General features: G+C 35.2%; 1 protein-coding gene across 1 annotated transcript in view; it reads right to left on the reverse strand.

Moving 5' to 3' along the window:
• The window catches only part of CSMD3 (CUB and Sushi multiple domains 3), a 406,730-nt gene that overhangs the window by 137,212 nt on the left and 246,113 nt on the right, over positions 1 to 23,405 (reverse strand). The window contains exons 21-27 of the mRNA XM_068167989.1: positions 21,123 to 21,338; positions 20,300 to 20,488; positions 16,416 to 16,585; positions 10,097 to 10,253; positions 7,771 to 7,962; positions 5,595 to 5,721; positions 3,968 to 4,170 (exon numbers count right to left, since the gene is read on the reverse strand). Coding sequence (XP_068024090.1) covers positions 3,968 to 4,170; positions 5,595 to 5,721; positions 7,771 to 7,962; positions 10,097 to 10,253; positions 16,416 to 16,585; positions 20,300 to 20,488; positions 21,123 to 21,338 — 1,254 coding nt within the window. The remainder of the gene's footprint in view (positions 1 to 3,967; positions 4,171 to 5,594; positions 5,722 to 7,770; positions 7,963 to 10,096; positions 10,254 to 16,415; positions 16,586 to 20,299; positions 20,489 to 21,122; positions 21,339 to 23,405) is intronic.

Here is a 23,405-nt window from a genome sequence, read left to right on the forward strand (position 1 = left end):
CTGTAGTCTGCTGAGGCAACTCCAAAGGACTGTTTACCCAATCTCAAAATAGAGAGGAATAATTGTATTTTGATGACAGGGTAAGTTCAAACACTCTAAGGTATATCCTGTTATATATGAAATTGCTGCCACATGATATGAAGTACTACTACAGTATCTATTTCCAAAACCCCTCTCACATACTCAAAACACATTTACAGGTTAGTTGTGCACTGGCTGCCTTGTAATTCTTCATATTGTGTGCTGTTTGATTAGTCAGAAATGTGACTGCACACTTAGGTCCAAGCAGAATGCAGCCTGTAATGCTGAATGACTCAGTAAAACAGCTATTAATGATGAAATAATGGCCTATGAGAGAGGAATACAGATCCCTTCTTTCTGCATAAATGAGAGATGGCACTTGAACTGTAAAGCCAGACGAGAGGAAGCTTTTTTGAAATACCAGATTCAAAGGCCCTTGAAATCTAGGGAAATAATCTCATCAACGTCAGTAGGATCTGATCTGATATTATACACTTCATGCATATTAAAGGGATAAAAAGAAAGATTATTTTAAGCACACATGATTATTATCTCCCATTTTCTACCCTTTATTGCAGCCACTTAACTCTTTTTCAGTAATCTTTGTCTTTTCCTCTTTCAGCTACTACTTTCAGCTTGGTGATATGAAGCAGTATCAACTGAAGAAAATGTATTAATAAGCTTATCACTTCTGTGTGACCCTAAAACATACAGTTCATGTCTCTGGCATATGCACATTCGTTTCCTTTTCTTTCTTGTTCACCTTTCTTGAAAGCTTCATTTCCTACTTTATGCAGAATTTACTGACCAAATGAAGTTGCTGCTGCTTTCATTGGTGTTTTTCCAGTATGTATTTGATTCTTTACTCTTTGGCTCTGACAGTTCAGAGAAAATGTGCAGCAACAGGTCCTTCCTGTTCATGTATTGCTTGTGGCCTCTTGTCAACCTTTCACTCTTCTCTTAAGGGAAGACAGATGCCACTTGTTTCTAGTTACATTGCTCAATCTGTTCATCCCATTTAGACATTTTCCAAAGTCATGACACTGGTAGATAGCACAGAAGCTTGAGCAATAATTTTCACTTCTGCCTCTCAGAGTAACACACAGTTCTATTAATGCAGAAAGTTTATCCTTGACAATCATAAAAAATTCTGCAATATTCCTCAGAAATTTAACATTAAAAAATTAGTTTCCTTCATATTAACTATATACAGAAAGAGTCTAAAAATGCTGCAATCATGGAAATAATTCTACTGTTTCAGATAACAACATCTCGCCTTTTTTCCTCAAAGAAAGCCAGGCAAACAAAAAGAAAAACAGAACACACTAATCGAGGCAAAGGACAAGAAAATTTTATGTTGTCTCTGTTCTCCTTCCCATTCCCCAAATGTTGCAAAATTATTTACAATTTCAATGCCATGTAAAAGATTCTTTTGAGCAGCCTTAGAGACAATTTTAATAGTACCACCTCTAATACATAACACTAATTAAATTAAAATGTTCTTTCTGCTATTGATATAACATTTCAGCTTCTCTAGGATTTCTGTCTAACACCCCCTCACCCCCCTTTAATATGGTGAAGAACCTGTTCTTTATGAGATACAAATGAATTTTCTGTATATACTTGATTATTTGTAAAGGAGTAGCATTCAAATTCTGCTACACTATCAATGGTGAATACTTTATCTCATTAAATAAATGATAGATGCAGAACTGTGTATAAGCAGTTGACAAAATGAGATTAAAAAAGCTACGTGAAAATTATAAGACCTTTAATCCACTTTTTAGAGACATTTTTAGTTTAAAGATGAAGAAAATAATAATAATAATAAACATATAAAGCATTTAGAGTCTTATAAAGGTTTGAACATAAAATATCTGATATCATTGAATAACATTCCTCTTGGAGTAAAAGACCTAAATAACCTAGTTAAATAATCATATCCAATTTCATGAAGTGGCAAGGGAAAGGAAAAGGAGATACCTCCCTTGTGAGAGCTTTCTGTTTGTTAATTACATTGTAGGTAAAGTATGCAGACACCATCTGTTCCATTCAGGTTATATACTCAAAGAAAGTATATGATAGCTTGAAACAAAGTCTAATAGAATTATATTTCTCTTTCTCCCATCTCCTCAAATATATTTATTTTCTAGTTAGTAAAATACTATGTCCATCAGCAAAAGTATAATTCAGGTTGTGTAGCTATTTATGGCTTAAAAAAAATAAATCTTAATTTAGGGGTGAAAAAAACAACAACTGAACACCAGCCCCTCCCCAAAATAAAACACCCCCCACACACACACAAACAAACCAAACCAAACCAACAAAACAGAGAAAAAACCCAACCCAATAGGAAAAACAAACAAAGAAAAAACAAACAAACAAAACAAAAAACCAAACCAACAAAACCCTCTGTCACTCTAATTAGGATTATATACCCAAACAGTGCAATATCAAGTATGTCAGAAGAATCACAGTGATTCCGGACAGAAGACTAAAAGAAATGCTGAGATGCAGTAACACTTCATGGATCCCTTAAATTGTTATTAGATCTCAATGGACTGCAAGAGCATGGAGAATTAAATAAAATATCTCTCCTTTCCGATACAATTCTAAAACCTCTTTTCAGATACCACACTGGAAGTACATGAGTAGCTGCTTTATGATTTTACTCCCATGTTCCATCCATTTTTCCTTGGAACTTCATTCTTAGGCTACATCAATCTCTTTTTCCACTCACCCTAAATAACTACCTGACTAAGTTCAGTGGATAATGCTCTCCCCATGTTCTTTTTGGCCTCAGTATTAAAAAAAGGAGATATGTGAGACTGCCAAACAGGCTCTGAAGGGGTTGACATTGGTAAAAGGTAAAAATATCTTAGAGCTAAGGAATGAATAACATGAATAGCATTCTTTTGCTACACATTAAACACCTTTTTACTTTGTCTCCGCATTCACATACTTCATTCTCCATTCAAATTACTGTGTGCCCACAGTATGTGTCATACACATAGAAAGAATGCAGGTAGGGAAAAACAAGGGCTAAATACAGTCACCAAGCAAAGTAAATAATCATAAAATCATAGAATTGTTAGGGTTGGAAGCGACCTCAAGGATCATCTAGTTCCAACCCCCCTGCCATGGGCAGGGATACCTCACACTAGATCAGGATGCTCAGTGGCACATTCAGCCTGGCCTTAAAAACCTCTAGGGATGGGACTTCTACCACAAATATTATCAACATTAGGAATGCCTGTGGAAACTAATGTTAGAAACATCGCTACTTCTAGACAAAATAATGATATTAGAACAGATCTTGCTAATCTTGAACAAATACATATAAATTTCACTGACCAGAAAAAAAAAAAAAAAGGGCAAAACAGACCTTACCCAATGATTTATTCTGTAACAGCTCTAAAAATGTCTAAAGAGATTTAATAGCAGTTAAGTCACTGTTTAGACTTGTCATCATGCTGCCTGTAATAAGATGAAATAGCGCTAGAAGGCAAAAGGGAGGACACTGCTGTTCTCATTGTGCTATTTCCTGTTTCATCCTATATGAGAACAGCAGGAAAGAAAACTGCTCAGATGTCTGTGGAGGCAGAAACTTTAGAAAGGGATGAAGCCTTCAACACGCCTACATCACCACCTTTGTAAAAACACCACTAGTCATAATTATGAGCATTCTGTCAGTGCCAAAACTGCCCTTGAAACCAAGACAAATTAGCAAAGGACATGAATTTGTAATTTAGTTTTATTTTTAGTATTATTTTAAATAAAAATATAATTTCACAACAAAGATATGAGTTATCCATAAAGGCTGGGCCAGTTCTTTCCCTAAAACCACGAGAAGTGTTTTCACTGATTACAAGTATTTCCAGCACTGCAATTATCTGTGAGTGAAGTACGTTATTTAATAAATAAATAAATACATCGATCAACTTACTTGAAAACTGTATGGCAAATCCAGATTTGCTGATATAAAAATCGGTGTCAAACTGGATAGTTACTATGTTGAGTGTACTGTGAATACCTTCAGGAACTAGTGAGCCACTAATTTCTTTGAGTAACATCTCATTCTCAGGTGGACCGTCCCAAACTCGTAGAATGTCATGGGATGCCTCAGTATCAAATGCAAGAAATTGGAGGCTGTAAGAACACCAACAAGCAAATAAACTTTGATTTACAAGAGCAATTTTCTATATTTTGCAGCTTTACTTTTATATGCATAAAAGCCCAATACAGAAATGTACTTGAAAGAAAGAAACTTTATGATGTTTGATGTCTACCACGAAATAATGTGTTACTTCAATCATTCAAATAATCTTTAAGCACCCACAGAATCTCCTCAGAAAATAGGTTTGGATCACATTCTCATCAAAACAAATGAAATAGAACTGCAAACATGCAATTAGTGATATAATGTGAATAAATATCTAACTGAAGTATCTATCAAAATACAGGGGTTTAAAAAAAGCATGTAGAATATTCTACTAAACAATTCTGCTATCTCCAGTACTTTTTACTTATAGAATGGGTTAGGTTGGAAGGACCTTAAAAACCATCTTCTTCCAACCCCCTGCCCTGGGCAGGGACACCTTCTACAAAGATCAGACTGCTCAAAGCCTCATCTAACCTGGCTCTGAACACTTACTTCCAGGAAGGGGGAATCCACACCTTTTCTGAACAACCTGTTCCTGTTCCTAGCCACCCTCACAGCAAAGCATTTCTGTTCTAGATCTACCCGCTTTCACTTTAAAGCCATTACTCCTTGTTCTATCACTACACTCTCTGCTGTAGAGTCCCTCACCATCTTTACTGTAGGCACCCTTTAACTACCGGGAAGCTACTGTAAGGTGTCTCTTGAGCCTTCTGTTAAGCTGAACAACTTCCACTCTCTCAGCCTGTCTTCAAGGGGACGTGTTCCAGATCTCTGATTATTTTCATGCCCTTTGTGAAAAGGACTGCTCAAGCAAGTCCATGTCTTTCTTGTTCTGGGGACCTCAGAGCTAAATGCAGTACTCCAGGTGGGGTCTCATGAGAATGGACTAGAGGGGAAGCATCACCTCCCTTGACCTGCTGGCCATGCTTCTTTTAGTGCAGCTCAGGATGTGTTTGGCTTTCTGGGTTGCAAGCACACACTGCTACCTCATTTGATTTTTCATCTACTGACGGCTCCAAATCCATCTCCACATGGCTGCTTTCAATAACTTTGGCATTAAAATAGTGTTCGCATTAGATAGTTTTTAAGCAGACTTCTAGTTAACAGTTCTAGTCTATAAATATGTTGGCCTACATATCCTCAACTAACAATTGTTTTAAGTTTCATCAATATTTCACAAAAATGTAACTAACTGTAAATCTTGATCTTCACCAACCAACATTCATTGTACAAAAGACAGTTTCAACACAAACCTACACCTTCAAACTTAGCATGTCAAAAATACCGGCCTTAAGCTGCAGGCTCATTTTAAATCCTACATTCCTTTTATTTATTTATTTATTTTAGTCTACTGTACAGGTATTGATTTAGTTATTATATAAGGAAAAATCAGAATATTTGTTTCCATTACCTGACAATATTTCCTGGGTCTACTTCAATTACCCACATGCAACGAAGATTGTTGTCGTAGGGAAAAGGATAGCCAGGAGACAAGATTCTTCCTGATGATTCTCCTTTAAAACGGCCTCCACATTCAGCTAACAAAAAAAACCCATTACATAATAGATTACTTTTAATTCATTACAGATGGTCTTCCAACTAATTATCTGAGTAATCAATTTATACATCTACTTTCTTGCTGAATAAGTAACACAACTAAACTGACGATGCCTTAAGATTGTGAGACAGCACCATAAGGACTTGAAGTACCTTGGCAAAGGAATTTGTAATTGTGGTTCTCTTTGAACCTGACTGCATTTAACTTTGACATCTATATTTTTCTAATTGTTAGACAACATCCCATTATATAATGAAAGGAGCATGGATTGTTACTTAAATAAAACCAAACCACTGTCACCCCAAAGCAGGAGAATTAAATTAACTGAATGATTACTTTTTTTTTTTGTCTTTGTTTGTTTTCTTTTTAAGAAAAAGGGAATGAAATATATCAAATAAGATCAGGTTATTCAGAGAGAGTATCAGCCTTTCAGCTTAGGGGCAAAAATAAAGTTACACGACTTATTACCCAAAACTTGTCCTCACAGTGAAGCTACAGTATTTCTCAGAGGATGACAGATGGTAAGTAGCTCCCTCTTAGATGGTCTCAGCCAGCCATTAGGCAAAACTGGGTATTTAATATCTTAATACCTAATCTTTGAGAAAAACCTCATTTTTTTAATGTAGATCCCGGAGGCCTTTAAAGCCTTCCTATTTCGCTTGCCTTCCTTTAAAAGTCCCTCTAATGCTTTCTCTTTTATGAAGTGCAAAGCCAAAATAATACTTTGATTAGATCCCTTGGTATAGTTAAGATGAAGTTTTATTTTGATTTAACGTCACATAAAATATTTAGTTGTGAGATTTATGGCCTTATGAGCTGTGAGTTCCGTGATAAAATATAATTGAAATGCTACTCTTGATGGATTGTCTGACATAATAAAAGCAAATTTGCAGAGACAGGTGGCCTTTCATTTATTTTTGTTTTAACCACTCTGCCAATCTGTTAATTCCTGAATACTCTTTGAATAAAAAATATTTCATAATTATTCAATTCAGAGGACAGCATAGTCTATTATTCTTCAAATAGATTAAGGATATAAAGAAAAAAGTACTGACAAACTGAATGGAATATAAAAGAAATTACATTTCATCCAGGACCACTGAATTAACTACAATTTAAAAATTACTGATTTTCAGAGAGGATAACTGGGTTTTTATTCTGATTTTTGAAGTTAGCCTTTCTCTCCTTAGGGGCTTATTTCTGTGCCTTCAGTAAGGTTCCAGCTCCTTGGTTTTGCTGGCTGCTGAATCAGCTATGCAAGTGGTGATATCCCAGAAAGCAGCATCCTCTCAGGTTGCAGTCAAGAGTAACACAGCAAAGCCCTTTTTATCTTACATCTCCGGATTGCTTATTATGAAGATCTTAATTAAGAATCTTAATTTTGCCTCCAACTGTCAACACTATGGATTCTTCTAAGGATGTCAAGTTAAAGGAAATACACAATACACTACATTTATTCCTGCAATTTCCACAGATAGTACGTTGAATTGAAATGCTAACTACATGTTTAAGATTTATGATTACTACAACTGCTTGGAAATAGTTTCACTGTTCTCAGAACAGTGGTAGTTTTAAGCCAATTTCTGATAATAGCAGCAAATTAAAGTGTCTCTTGACTTACGTTGTTCATAAATACCCAGAGAAATAATTTTACTTGTATATGACAACCTGAAAGAGAGTCTCAAGATTTGCCTGAGTAGCCTGTAAACCTTAAACAATCTTGTTCTTGTTAAGGACAAACCTTGAGTGCATACAGCTACCTGCCTCATACACAAGTACTCTGGAAATACAGAGCATCAGTGTTGCAAAAGCAATATTTTTCATGTATTTGTAATTTAGTACCCATGAATATCTAACAATTATTACCCTTTTTTAACCTTAAAAAGGCAACCCCACTCACTCTATGTGCAAACAGATCTCTATATATACAGATAAGATTTCACATAGATTGATCAATCCTTACCAGTTTTTTCCCTTTCTTATACTGAGACAATAGTTTAAGTAAATAAAAATTAAAAGTGTCTATTACCAATACACGATGGCAGAGGATAGTCCCATGCCCTTCTTTCTCCAGTCATACACTTCAGAAGGCTACTTCCATGGAGTGTGTAACCTGGATTACATCCATAGATTATAGTGCTTCCAGCAAAATGGCCTTGGTCACTGATTTTGTATCCAAACTGTGGCACACCAGGGTCCTCACAATGTGAAAGCTCAAAACCTGTGGTAGGAATAAAACATTGCAGTTGCAAAATCAAACAGGTATATACATTAATGGAATTAATGCTTCCTACTTCCCAGCAGAAATTAAACCTTTTCAGAACTCATGTAACAACATATTTAAGACTGCTTCTCTGTTTTCAAATGGTCTAAGTAGGAGAACTGTCTATATCTCTCACTTAGAGCATGCAAATTGAACTGTCATAACATCATTTTTCTTAAGAACCCAATTAAAGACTGAGAAGGAAATCCATTATCATTATCAATCACTTCTAAAATGATATGATAAGCTACAAAATGGCAGTTAAAATGACTGTCCATTTACTTTGATGACAGTCTAGTTTGTGAATAGACTTTTAAAGGCTCAGAAACAAAATAGCACAGCAGATTTTTTTTGTTGTTATTATTGTGCAGTTACACCAATGGCACAACAGCCCCTATGGCACCAAAGCAATCATGTTATATTCATCAATCCCTACCATAATCCTGCATTCAGTAGTTTGTAAATTAAAAGTCTACAAGTAGGAGTCAATGATAATGATGATACAGAGAATTCAATCCAATCAGCTTGTTTATTTTGAAAATTAAGAGATGTGGAGCAAGAAGGAAACAAGATGACCTAGGTATTAGAGAGAAACAGAGAATCATATTAACATTTTGGGGAAAAAATAAACTCCAACTCGGTGGAAAGATTTTCTTCCAAATAAGGTTTTCTGTTACTATCTGAGAAAAAGCTTTAAATCTCCCTTTGTTCAAAACTGAATGTATTCACTCAATAGCACACAGCTCAAATGCTTTATGGGTAAAAAAAGGCAGTTTGTGTCAGATTGCTGCTCCTATATGTAGGTGACATAGGAGCAAATGAAGGAGTGAGTGAGAAGGAACATCCTCCACTAGATCAGGTTGCTCAGAGCCTCGTAGCGCCAGACCTTGGATATTTCCAAGGATGGGGCCTCAACGACCTCCCTACAAAGGTCAAATGCTGTCATGCCAGTTATTCCATCAGCTTTTTTAATGTCTCACTGAAAATGGCTCATCTCCTCAAATGCCTCTACAACCTCTGAGCTGAATTTTTTTCATTCCTAGCTAAGCTATTTTTTTCTCAACACACTGCATTCCATAAGCTCTAAAGAAGGCTAATATGAATAAGAAGTGAAGACAAGTTTTTGGAGTGTTTTTTGTTTTCATTTTTTTGGGGGTTGTGGGTTGGTTTTTTTTGGTGGTGTTTTGTATTTTTTAAAGTACAACGTTTTTATGAGGAATTTTTCTTTATCACTCTGGATCTCAATTGGGTTATTCTAAACTGGTGAGGGATTTGGAGCACAAGGCCTGTGAGGAGAGGCTGAGGGAGCTGGGGTTGCTTAGCCTGGAGAAGAGGAGGCTCAGGGGAGACCTTATTGCTCTCTACAACTACCTGAAGGGAGGTTGTAGACAGGCAGATGTTGGCCTCTTCTCCCAGGCAGCCAGCGCTAGAACAAGAGGACACAGTCTCAAGCTGCACCTGGGGAGGCTCAGACTGGATGTTAGGAGGAAATTCTGCACAGAGTGATTGCCCATTGGAATGTGCTGCCCAGGGAAGTGGTGGAGTCACCATCACTGGAGGTGTTTGGGAGGAGACTGGATGGGGTGCTTGGTTGCATGGTTTAGTTGATTAGATGGTGTTGGATGATAGGTTGGATGCAATGATCTTGAAGGTCTCTTCTGGTCTGGTCTGGTCTGGTCTATTCTATTCTATTCTATTCTATTTTTTTTTTTCTTTCACTTACAAATCATCATTTTGAATCAATAGGTTAAGATAAATAAATGTGAACTGTTTAAAAGTTAATATATTTAAAACTACTCATATACTTAGATATTTTTTATGGGCCACAATTAACTGCATTTTTTAATATCCTTTTCAAGACTGAAAAAAGTGTAAAATAGCTCTCAAAAAAAGACAAAATTCTAAGTGTCAGATTACAAAAACTGCTAGATGTTTTGGGGGTTTGGAGGTAGAAAATATGACACGATGTTATTTTGATTAGCAATGAGTGATTTTATTGTTTATATTTTGATTGCATTTTCATTAAATGAGCAAAGAATATTCATTCATTTAAAATCATAAACCTCTTACTTCTGTTTTCACAAACACTTACTGGTATACACAAGCTGAAAGCCTTCATCAGTTCCCTCCGTGTCTGAGTTAAATTCCAGCCACAAATGATTTGAAGTACTACTTAAAGTCAGTCCTCTTAATGATGCTCCAGTATATGCACCCAGCAGGTGAGCAGTGTTGTCTTTGCCATCATAGATCTGTAAAACAAACGAGAGTTTTAAAATTATCTAAACAAAAAATAAAAAACAATGGACTATTATAAATAATATATAAATAATGGACTATTTAATTTGCAACATAATTCTGTACATTTCCCTTAAGAGGAAGGACAGCTCTGTCAAGGGGTATATAGAATAAACCTTTATTAGAATAAACCAAACGAGGTTGGAAGAGACCTTCAAGATCATCGTGTCCAACCCATCAACCAATCCAACCCACCCAAACAGCTAACCCATGGCACCAAGCACCCCATCAAGTCTCCTTCTGAACACCCTCAATGACAGCGACTCCACCACCTCCCCGGGCAAGCCATTCCATAGCGCAATCACTCTCTCTGTATAGAACTTCTTCCTAACATCCAACCTGAACCTCCCCTGGCGCAGCCTGAGACTGTGTCCTCTTGTTCTGGTACTGGCTGCCTGGGAGAAGAGACCATCATCCGCCTGTCTACAACCTCCCTTCAGGTAGTTGTAGAGAGTGATAAGGTCACCCCTGAGTCTCCTCTTCTCCAGGCTGAGCAACCCCAGCTCCCTCAGCCTCTCCTCAGAGGGCTTGTGTTCCAAACCCCTCACCAACTTTGTTGCTCTTCTCTGGACTCGTTCCAGCAAGTCAACATCCTTCCTAAACTGAGGGGCCCAGAACTGGACACAGTACTCGAGGTGTGGCCTAACCAGTGCAGTGTATAGGGGCAGAATGACCTCCCTGCTCCTGCTGGCCACACTGTTCTTGATGCAGGCCAATATTGCCAATATGAAATACTATTTGGGTGTGCTGTTTGCCTGTCTTAATTTGACTAAACTGTGTAGTCTTTTCAAATGGACAATTTGAAATACATCAGTTCCTTTTTGAAGTGGGAATAGGTTCCTCATATTTTTAAACCTCTCTGTTTTCCCTTTCACTGACAGCAGTATAGTGCTGGTCACCATCTATCAGTAAACACCTATTTCCTGTAGCTGTGATTGCCTCAAGTCACTGAGGTGGAATAAGAGAAACGCTCACATGCTCCTAACTCAAACTTTTTAAATGAACCTCTGATTTTTTGATTTATTTTTCTAGGCAAATAAAGGTTCATATATAAAGTAAAGAGACCAGGAGAAAAATAAATAGAACTGCATCTGTAAGTTGAAAGGGTAATGTAATCTATATGTAAATTGGAGTACAAGGCTTTTATCTATTTATTTTTTTCCAAGAGTTGTTTTTTCCCCATATTTGAAACAGAAACTTAGGCTACTAAATATATTTTAAAAAAATCTCATAGTAATTTTCAGCAAAGTTGCTTACAAGCTTGATTGCTTTAAAACATCACAGGTTGCTGTTGTACTCCTATTAGTAATAAAAATGATTACATTATAACTTCTCAGTAGTTGTTAACCCATCCGCTGCATCCTATGTGATTGATTTAATGATTTGTACCATAATGGAATCTTTGATAATTGGGGTTTAAGAAAAATTTCACTTGCAAATCAGCCAATTCAGCTATAAATAATTTTCAAGCTGCAATATAGGGAAATTCCAAAGCTTTAATAAAACAACAGGGAATTGTCTCCAGTCGTAAGAAAGACCTAAACAAGTACATCAATAGTAATAAATGTAGGCAACAAAGTTCTGAAATAATTCTGTGAAGCTTTATGATGCCTGTTCCCCATCTGTGAGATTTTGCAGAAATCCTCATGTCTCCTGTAATAACAAAACTGCTGAAATAAAACATGTAATTTTGAGCCATATCTAATGAATAAATAATTAATAGCACAGCAGTTTAAGAAGCACAGCGATAGGACTCAACATCTTTCCTTGGTTTTTACTGGAAAAAAATAAACAACAAATAAGTTCCAAGCAAACTTAGCATTTAAATAGTAATGTCATTAAACAGAGTGAAAATAAGAAAGACAGACAGTACAATTATCAATGAAAAAGTAATTACAAATATCATAGTATTTAAATGGATTGATTACTTTTATATAAGACTTTAAGACCTTAAAGCTATATAGACATCAGTAATCAAGTGAGAAAAATAACTGAAAATTAATTCTGAAATATGCTTAATTTTATTCTGGTAACTGAAAGAAAAAAACAAATATTCCAGGTGAATTAATACTATCCTATGGATATACTGAAATCATGACAGAATTAAACAAAACCCATCTTGAATTTGATGCAATTTCTCCTCATCTCTCCAAGCTACTTAGAACCAATAATGCCCAATGATTCAGGATATAAATCTAACATAAATCTAACTCCTGTGATGTGTATATCACCAATAATCTACCAAAGAGAGCTATTAATAAGTTATATCAGCTGCTCACAAACCACTTCATGATACAAATTTTCCCCAAGTTACACTTTTCCATACACATACTTTGTAACTGTCTACTGCATTAAACCTTTCACACTGGTACACTGACATCTCTCTAGAGCTGAAACTAATTCTACTTTATGGCCTAACTATCACTCTGACTACATAATGCTTCTAAGCCTATATAATTTCCTTGAAGCAAGAAAATTTAAAGGACCCTAATACTTCTAAAATTCTGATGCTTTGAGTAGGAGAACTGCATTTGTGCAAAGCAAGGGTGTGATTAATTTGAGCATGAAATTGAAATACATTTTTTTCTTGTGCTTACCAACTTTAAAATATTCAAAATAACATATATCCCCTGTCTAGAGATAGTGGAGTCTCCCTTAGGACAATAAATGGATGTGTATTTTGCAATATAATTCTCCATTTAAGTCACATTAGCTCATTTTGTGCTTCATCCAAGTTAAACAAATTCATAGATTTCAATGACACAGAGTAAATTGCAAAGAAAGTGGAAACATCCTACAATCTCTTGCAAGATTTTCAGAAGTAGCATTTTATTTGTATGCTTCCTAAAATAAGTGGAAATGTTGGCAAAAGGCTTTGAATGAGTTAGCAACTCATCTTCAGAATTTGATCCAGAAGATGAGATTGTATGTGAATTAAGGTAGCACCATGATTTTTAATAAAGGAATATGCTTTCTTATAGGCCTTGCCAGAATATCTGTATTTATGCCATTTGGAAGCTAAGTGTATGGCCAAGAACAAGCATTGTGAACATATTATTTGGTTGCATTCATCTTTCTTAAAGTCATCCTGTAGCATTAATGCAAAGATAATTGATTCATGACTGTATAATGCTTGAATATGCCAGTGATAAGCTAGTCGGAAAACAGATCCATCTTTATCAGCTATTTAAAAGCCTGATCTGTTAAATGATTAATTCATTAAAAGGAGAAAGGCACTGAAAATTACACTCACGTTCTTCTTATCACAGTGATACTGTGAGGCGCTATCGGGAAGGATGCTAATAGTGAACACTGTTTAAATAAATATATTGTTAATCAGCAAATATAGTGTTTAAACTGGGGGGGAGGAGGGTTTTATTTATAATCACAGTGTAAAAAAACCCAACTTCCTAAGTGTCATGGATGAGAGCTTTAAATGATGTAAATCACTTGTGGAATCCTGATTTCAGATCCTGCCAACTACATAAATTTGTCAGAAAGAGAACAGAGAACTTAAAGTCACTTAAGAATCAATGTCAAAAATATTAGGGAAAAAAAAGTGATTTTAATATAAATTTATAGAAAGCATTACTTAAGTTCACTCTATTGCTATACAGAAGGAAAATCTAATGATTGAATTTGAGTTGTGATTTACAGAAGGGTCGGGAAAAATTATTTATACAGACTTAAGGGAGATCAAGTCAGGGTCAAGTTGTTATGATTCTTACGTTGTTTTGGAATAACAGCAAGTTGAGATTCACTAACACTATTATAACAAATCACAATATTAGATATATGATTTTCTAGCAACATGTAATTAGTCAATAAACATCAATTTGTTACAAGCAAACACAACCATTTAATTAAACATTCAACAAAGTTTGCAAATAAAATGGTACACACACTCAGAGGGGTTAATCTATGATTAAGATGTTTCATTCTCTGCTGAATATAGTAAAATTCTGTACTTGATAATGTTTGAATGTCATGAGATCAAACTATAGTGAAGCTCGCCCTTCCAACTGAATGTTGCAAAATCAAATTATACTAGATTACTCTGTTCCTTCACTGCTGTGAATCTATGTTTTGAAATACAGGTTAACAGCCTGCCGCAATCCCAGAGACCTAAAGTTCCTCCCTTTGATATTTACTTTGATAGTTTAGTCAGTATTTTGCCACTGTGGCTGCAATTCTTGTCAGGGGATCTTAATAACTTTCAGAGTGGGCTTATGATCCAGGCAAGAAGCATCTCAGGTACATTCCTTAGGCAGTGGAAGTTCCAGGTGTGGAATTTAGGAATTAGGGAGGACCTAATCATCCCAACTCACAATATTTTCTTCAGGACAAGGAGGTATCAGATTGTCTCAACCCACTGGCCCAGTAGGCAAGGTCAGACAACACCTGACTGCCCCAGCCTACTACACTTACAACTGAAACAAGAATAAAGTAACTAAATCAAGAACAATGACAGCTGGTGTTGACACAGCAAAGCTGCCTTGGGGTAGGGGTTTGTACTTCCACACTAAGCTCTCAAAAGGCATCTTTAAAAAAAAAAAATAGAGGGGGAAAAAAAAATTAAATGAATGGCCTTTTTTCTTCTAATTGATTTAACTCCACAACATTTTAGCAAGGAATTTGTATAAAGTGAATGTACTTAATTCATGCATTTGAATCAAACTATTTTTAAGAATTGCCTTTGGAACATAAAAGGCATATGGATATGAAGATCTGTGCCTTTATAAAAAGAAGAAATAACATAAAATCAGCAGCTCAGAGCTGAGACTGTCAACACCCTGTCAAATGTATCATTTATATCACATACAAATAGAAACACTAATATAAAGACAGAAAAGGGTCCATATGTTTGGGTTTTTTTCTGTCCCCCTACATTGATTGCCTATTTCTCACTTATGTTTTCAGGAAGCTATTCCTAAAAGTATTATGATAGCAGATGTTGAGACTCTTAAGCCAAAGATTAGCCAAAGGTCCCAAACAGCACCTCCTTTCTAATTCTTTGCACAAAATCCCTCAAAAGCTGAGTCACATCCACACATTTTAAGCTGTCTCACAGGTGAGAGTAAACAAATGAAGCAAAATTTACTCCTTCATATTTTGAAGGAGCACAGTGTACTGAGCTAAGCACAGAGGAAGAAACCTGTGATGTCATTTCTCTATTTGCTTTACTGACTGGTTTTGTAGAAGGATAGAGCAAGACTGCTTTACTACCTTATAAAAATAATAGGTAGTTTATTTTGTTTTTCTGCATAGGTGGAACCTTGTCTGTTACATCAGCTTTCACTCTCCATACTGCCAAGCACACAATCAACTACAAATAGGGGAAAAAATCATCCCCATAATAAATGGACATTCTGTTTCCACTTTGGTCTTTTTCATACTTGGTGTTCCTTTCTCCTTTGGTTTAGGTTCACATTTGCCTGTAGGACTTTTTTTGGGTAGGGGTTAGGCTTTTTGAAGCTTAAAGGAAATTATTCATTAATTAGCACCATGTACAGGTACATTTTTATTCATGTTGAAATCTACTTAGATAATTTGTTTAAGCTTCAATTTTAGTAAAGGCTACCCTTCCTCCACTATATTATAAAAGTGTATTAAAAAATCTTTTACATAAATTAATACATTCCATATTCAGCTGATTTCAGTACAAAGTGTAGTTGATATGGTTATCATTTTGCAGATGTTTCATAACACACATGAGTAGAATTATTAAAAGGGTAGATCTCATGCTCAAAATATAGTATGTAGACAGTGCATTAAATTAAGCTTCTGGGCATAATGTTTATTATGTTTATATCACAGATCAAACTATGAAGATACTGAGGAAGAAACCAAAATTTACAAAAGATGTAGCAGACAAAAATTCAACACTAAGAACAGAACATAAACACACATTAAGGAAACATTTGGTTTACATTTGGTAAGAAATACATGTGCTTTAAGAAACAGATTATGGAAGCTTCTCAAGTTGCCTTATTTTTAACACATTAGAAATGGAACTGGTTTAGATACATACACTCCTAGGAGATGGTTAATATAAAATTTAACATGTTGAAATTCAAAATTAGAAATAAGAGATAAAATTTTTTGTGCTTACATACCTTAAGAACATCTCCTTGGGCTAAGTGAAATGTTCTGGCAGAAATATTTATTCCTTTCCCTGCTTGTACCTGAATGCTATAAATGCATTCATGATTGTTTTCATAGTTAAGAGGATAATTGGGGGACAGTAAGATGCCTTCATTATTTGTTGTGGATGCTCCACATTCAGCTGCAATTAAAAGAAAATATTAAGGTATATTTCAATAGAAAACATAAATACATTTAGTAATGGTAATAATGGGAATGTTAATGCAACCTAGTTCAACACCATTAACATTTAGTGGTATCTAAAACTTATTTCTAAATATATGTTAATGAGAGTGAATGAAGGCTACAAGAATATCTCTAAATAGCAATACTTTAATAAAAGTATGTTATATGATATGAAGAGTTATAATCATAATAATGATACATTCCACGATTATAATGCTTTAAAGGATCCTTATCGAAATCTGTTTTGAAGGAAACATACTTGGTTTTATTTTTCCAGTACAGAAATCCACAAAGAATTTCAAAGAAAGTAAAAGTAATCTAGGAGTTTATATGTTTATGCATTTATACATACATGCAAATGTACAGCTTTTAATATGCACCAATGAAAAAAGGTAATTTTCCTCTAATATTCATGCACTAAAATAAACAACAGGGTCAATTGGTTGAATTATGGTAGAGAACTGTGTTATAACTAAAATCTAAACAATAGAAAATGTATTCCCTAAATAAGCAGAAAAATTTCCAAGGGGGAAACAAAGAAACAAAAAAATAATAAAATAGATTTAAGACTAAGAGTTAAGACTAACAAATGAGAAAGTATTTCCAAGTAATACTGTTATTATTCCTAAAAAGAAGCCTTATAATTAAGGACTTCAATTACAAAAAAAAATTCCAAAAGCATAAAACCTTGTGGCAATCCTACATTAGCTATTCATCACTAACTCTCATTTACTATCACATTTTGGATTTCTTACATAATTTTAATTAAGACATTTTCAGCATGGTGTTTTACCAGACATTTTACCAGGACACTGAAAAACTGCTACAATTCTTTCCCCCCATTTTTATTTAGTCTCAATATTATAGCCTTGCATTATAGTGCAAAGAAAAGAGCATTTCTTCTGTCTTTAACAGATTTGTACTAAGTGTAACACTTGGTTTTCTGGGTTTATGTTTGTTTTCAGGATCATTTCAGTATTCTTGGTCTCGTAAGAATGTACCTCGGTTGCTTTAGCATGAGAAATTAGTTTATGTCATAGAATAAGAATTTGTACTGTGAAGAGCTCTGTGGTGCATTTAATGGCTTGAAAAGATATTTAAGTAACCGATGGTACTTAAGAGCTCTCGCTGATTGTTAACATCATTATAATTCCTACGCCAGACTTGTTTGTGCAAAATGTAGAATATTGAAATATACATTTTGAATACAAAGTTTATAAACAAACAAAAAAAATCTTTATATGATAAAAAATAAAAAAGTTAGTAATTCTCTCTGCATGTAGCCAAACAAAACATTGTTCAGAAAGCTAATCAGATACAGATAAAAGCAGACAAAATGTTTGATGGTTATATTTAACTCAACAGCAATACAGAACAAATACCCAAATAATTCAGATATCATCACTTTTCTGAGAACAGTTGGATACACAATCCAGACAGAAGGGAAAGACCTTGTAGTCCACATGATCACGTTTATCCTTTTATTTCATTCCAAAATAGTTATTTGCAGTCTGAAGATGCACAGGTCAGTTTTTACAACACACAGGAGTAAGATAATTGTAATTCCAAGTTTGCGGGATACCCATTCCCAATCCAGAGAAAAAGGAAAGTCAAAAGGCACAAAGTAATTGTGGTATTACTTTAATCCAAAGAGTCTGTTTTTGTTCAAGCTATAATTCAAAGCAAATTTTAAAATCTGAACACAACAGTGAGCCAACTGTTAGGACACTTTTAACTAAGAGTTGAGATCCATGACACATTGTGGATGCCTTGCTTGGAAAGGTTCAAGGTGAGGTAGAATTGGGAACTGAGCAACCTGTTCTCGTGGAAGTTTTCACTGCCTGTGGTAGGTCTCTTCCAGCCCAAACTTATTCCAGCAAGTGACAGACAAAAGAGACTGAATGGACACACGAGGGTAAAATTTAGGGAAAGTTTGTAGAGGGACATATAGAAGAGAGAAAATAAAGGACAAAACACTATTTTTCGAGTAAAATGAAAATCATAAAGGAACTGAAAGCCTGTGATGATCCTTTAAAAGCATACTTAGAGCTGTTACAAACATTTCTGCAGTATTAATATTTCATTTTAATAACATTCCCTACACAACCGAAATGAAGCTCAGGTTAGTTTGATGGAAAGGTTTTAAATAGTAAATCCACTTATTTCAGCTGAAACTATGTTTCCACAAACACTTTCATTCAGCTTTCTATAAATTACAAGGATGTAACACAAAAACTGAAGTAAATCACTGTTTCTGGATTTATAGGCTCACCAGAGGTTTTCCAAGTAGTTTGGGTAAACTGAAAGATTTAAGCACAATGAACCCTATGCTGACTGAGAAAATGAAAGGCATCGTCAATCAGCAAGAATAATGCTTTTTAACTTTTGTTTTATATTTCCTGTCATAGTGCTCCAAAAGATCAGACACACAAACATGATTCTCTGTATCATGAAAACTAAATAGCAATATCTTTTTTCTCATTTATGTTTCTGCACAGGTTCTTCTTTACTGGTAATTTCCTAATTCATTTTCAGTATACTACTGCTTGCAGAAATTTATTGCTAAAATTTAACCTCTCTTCACAACTGCATGCATTGGCTATTATTCTTATGGTTAAAAATTCATCAGCCACAACACAAAAATATTTTTTATTCATGCATTCCACTAACTCAGCTTCTAAACCATAATGCTCCTCCTGCATATGTGAAATTCAGAACATTCGTTATGCCAAGAGAAGCATAGGAATAGTTTGGAAATTAAAATCATCATAAAGCAACTAATGTCAGGTAAGAGGAAGCAGATAATCAATCAAGAGCTATTATACAATCAAATTATGAAAGAAATTTGTGTTTTAATGTGCAACTCCATATAAAAACATGAAATATTTCAAATGCATGTTGATAGAGTTATTTTCATACAGAAGCTTTTCCATATACCATATATTCTTGAATAATTAAAAGGAAACGAAATGCAGGCAGTTAAGTAACTATTCCATTTTTTTAGGGTTTTTGTTGTTGTTTTAATGGTTTCAAAAGAACAGAAAATCAAGGTGATAAGGAAGAATTCAGCTCAGACGAGATGAGCATTAAGTTCAATTGCTAGTCAAAGCTACCTCTGCAGTGAGTGGAGAGTGTTAGGAACCACCAGAAAATGGTTCCTGTCAGTTATCTTAGCTATCATTCTAAAAAATGGACAACAATATTGAGGATATTTGGAGGATATGGTTCTCTAACTTACAGAGGAAGCCTGGGTTGACTGTACTTCTATATATGAACTTAGTTTAAGTGCTCTAACTACAATTACAAAATGTAGTAATACTAATATCCATCAGAAGATTGCATGGGGGGGGGAAGGTAGTTATTAGGCATTTGAACTGATAAATGCTGATTCAAATTTATACACAATTTTCCTAATATACTAATCAAAATAAGAGGAGTTAACATTGTGCCCTCAATGTGAAATGTCTTCAGGTGTAAGCTACAAAGTCCACTGATAGTTCCAATACTAAATATATTTTTAAAAGACTGAATAAAATGGCTGAAGACATATGGAGAATGTGAGTACACTAGTAAGTATAAGGTGGATTACCATGCTTTTCCATGCTGTAAATCTGCAAATCCATGGACAATGACTACACATACAAGCAAATGAAAGCAGCTGACCACGTACCCACACACCTTGGCAGAGGTGCACTCCATACTCGTCGGCCACCACCAAGACAAATAACTTCTGAAGCTCCTTCTAAACGATATCCAGCTGAACAGGAGAATGTCAGAATATCTCCCACTCCAAAATTAAATCCTGCTCTGTTACCAAATTGTGGGATCCCTGGATCTTCACAAGGTTCAAGATTATACTCTGGGAACAAGCGAGCAAGTCAGTTTGCATGAGTGAAAAGATCATTTTTGCAATCAGTCACATTTCTAATCTCACAGTCTGGTAATTTCCACTTGAACAACAATGCAGATTTCAGATTTAAAACCAAAATGAACATGTGAATGTTAAAGTGGCAATTATACTACATTAAAAAATAAGAGTAATGGATGCATTCACTGCATTTTAAAGATGTATAACATAACATGCTTTACCATTCTTGTAAGAGGCATAAATGTACCAGGTACATAAAACAATGGCACAGCATAAAAGCCTAAATAATTGACACTCAGACTGAAATGTCACTAAAATAATTAGATTAGTTCTGTTTCCTCCCCCTTGATTTTACAGCTTACTGCTGTCTTATTTATCATGTAGCAGAAATATCTCTACAGAGGCATGGAAGTTTGCTTGCTTTGCTATCATTGTGCTTAGGAAATAAGTTATCTAATTCTATGATTCAGTATATACATTCATCAAAATCACTTCAATTTAATTATTTTTTCTTCATCTTTATACAAAATGCTGAAAAAAACCAACACTTTTTCTTTCTTTCTTTCTTTCTTTTATTTTTTTTTGGTTTTTTCCCAGGAGTCAGGTATTGCAGGTATTTCCTTACCAGAGAAAGAAATATTAAATCCTTCATACGATATTGAGAAATCTGAAATAAAGCGCAGCTGAGCCCTGAAATTTCCGTAGAGGCCAGCATTGATTGGTGAAGGAAGCTCTGAGCCTGTAAGACGTGCTAATGGCTGCGTGAAACTGCCATTCTCTGTTATTAGTAAGTAGTCATGATGATCCTCCAAATGAAATGTGTAGAAGGTGAACTGTACTCCTGTTAGAAAAAGTAGAATTAGATTTACATATCAGACCATTAACATCAATTTAATTAAGTCAAGTATTAATTAATTTCAGTATAAAAAATCAGGGTTCAGGAAATGAAGATAATCTGTTAAAAAAAAAAAAAAAGTATCCTGATTTTTAGTATTAAAATATCTTTTTTGGCAGGTCTTTTATGTTTGACAGTACCTTTCACTTTTTCCTTTGTCTGCAAAATGTGGATGCTTGATTTGTGGAATTAAAAAAAAACATATGCTACCAATTTTATGCAAAATCCAATGATGGACTACAGATATAGAAAATGAAAAACCATTTATGGCAGAATGGGAAAGGTAAATATTTCAGTGTGATGTGTGCTAGATTCTATGGTCCTGCTCTGTCAGGGGGGTTGGACTCGATGATCTTGGGATGTCCCTTCCAACATCCCAATGTTAGGTCACACCCTAACATCCTGTGATCCTGTGATTACTTCTTACAGTTACCAGTATCTTCATATAGCAACAGCAAAGGACAGGTTATAAAATATATGACATATTTTAATGGCACATAGAGTAACAACAGTACTTCGTCTCCACAACATGTGGCATACACCAACAGCATGGAATTTTGCAAACCATGAGACATTTAGAAAAGAAGATATGTTCTGAAACACAATAACAATAAAAAGACTTAAAGGTCAAGACTGGCAATTAAATTATTTTTTTTCTGCATTTCTGTAATTAAGAGTCAGACCATGATGTTTGGGTAAATGCACAGCAAAGAAGCAGGAGAAGACATTAGCTAATTCATGGGATTATTGAGACCTTTAGTGTAATAACATTTTCAGGGTTATCATCTGTTATAAGCCAATGATTCAGATTCTGTAAAATATAGCCATTGATGTAATGCTTAGAAAGATCCATTCATGTGATTGAAGGTTAACATAGTATATGAAGATTAATGATCTTACTGTCATGGACAACAGACTTTTAATAGCAGACATAATTTAATAAAGAAGCAAACAAATACCTCCCCTCCCTAGTTCCTCTGCCTCCCCCCAACAACATCATAAACAGGGCATTAAAATCCAACACCGAAGCTACTGTGCTTGACCCAGCTGTCTAAACATAGGAACCATGAGCCCCTTTAGGTGTTGGAGATTATCTTTTCCAGAGTTCACATGCAGGTTTAGAAGGTATTGTAAGGGTATCTGTAACATAATGACAGTTTATAACATTGCCTAGTCAAGGATCTTTCAGTATAGAAAGCAAAACCAATAAACAAGAGAAGGAATAAATTATATACATGGAAGCTTTAATGAACAGGATTTAATGGAGACACTAAAACCAGAACTCTTATGTTTCTGACTGATGGGCCACTGAATATATCAGTGTAATCTTGTAGCAGTTCAACTAGAATTTAGTAACTGATTAGAATAGGGGAAAGAAGATTATCTTAGGTCTCATGGAAATGAGAAATTTACAGTGGAGCATTTAAAGGGATTAATGAGATTATGTAAAATCTAATATGAGATTTTTAAATAGTATTTGAAGGCTTCAAAAGTTTGTGGGGGATGTTTAGAGCCAAAGACAGGTAAGGAGAGAGATCACAGTGGATAAGGGAGAAAAAAAGTGCAGGAAGATGGAGTGTTAAGCTTCTCTTACTAATCCATACACCTAACCACTGGATCCTCTTTAATCTTTTTTTAAACTCCATTCCTAACTATTTAGTATTAAGGTGTGTCCTCCACCCAGACTGTGAGCACACATGTGACCATTAGTGAAATTTATTATGGATTACCTGGTAAGCAGGATGAGTTCAGGGGCCAACAACTGGAAAAAGGGCCACTGGTCACACAGGGGCAGCACCTGGAGGGAGTGGGATCAGGGGGTCAGCCCCTGGGCCAGAACTTGGAAAGTTGTGGAAGCATCTGCATGTGCAAGTCTGTGTTACTCCTAGCAAACTCCTGCTCCCATCAGCCCAGCTACAGAAAAATTATTTGGCTGCCTGTTGTTGCATGTCATTGTCCACATTAGTCTGTGTGACCAGCTCGCGCTGTTAGCTGGACAAAAGTGGGAGTATC

This window comes from Melanerpes formicivorus, unplaced genomic scaffold (genome assembly GCF_026170545.1).
Source record: "Melanerpes formicivorus ecotype bairdi unplaced genomic scaffold, bMelFor1.0.p_v2 SCAF_128, whole genome shotgun sequence".
Taxonomy (NCBI): Eukaryota; Metazoa; Chordata; class Aves; order Piciformes; family Picidae; genus Melanerpes; species Melanerpes formicivorus.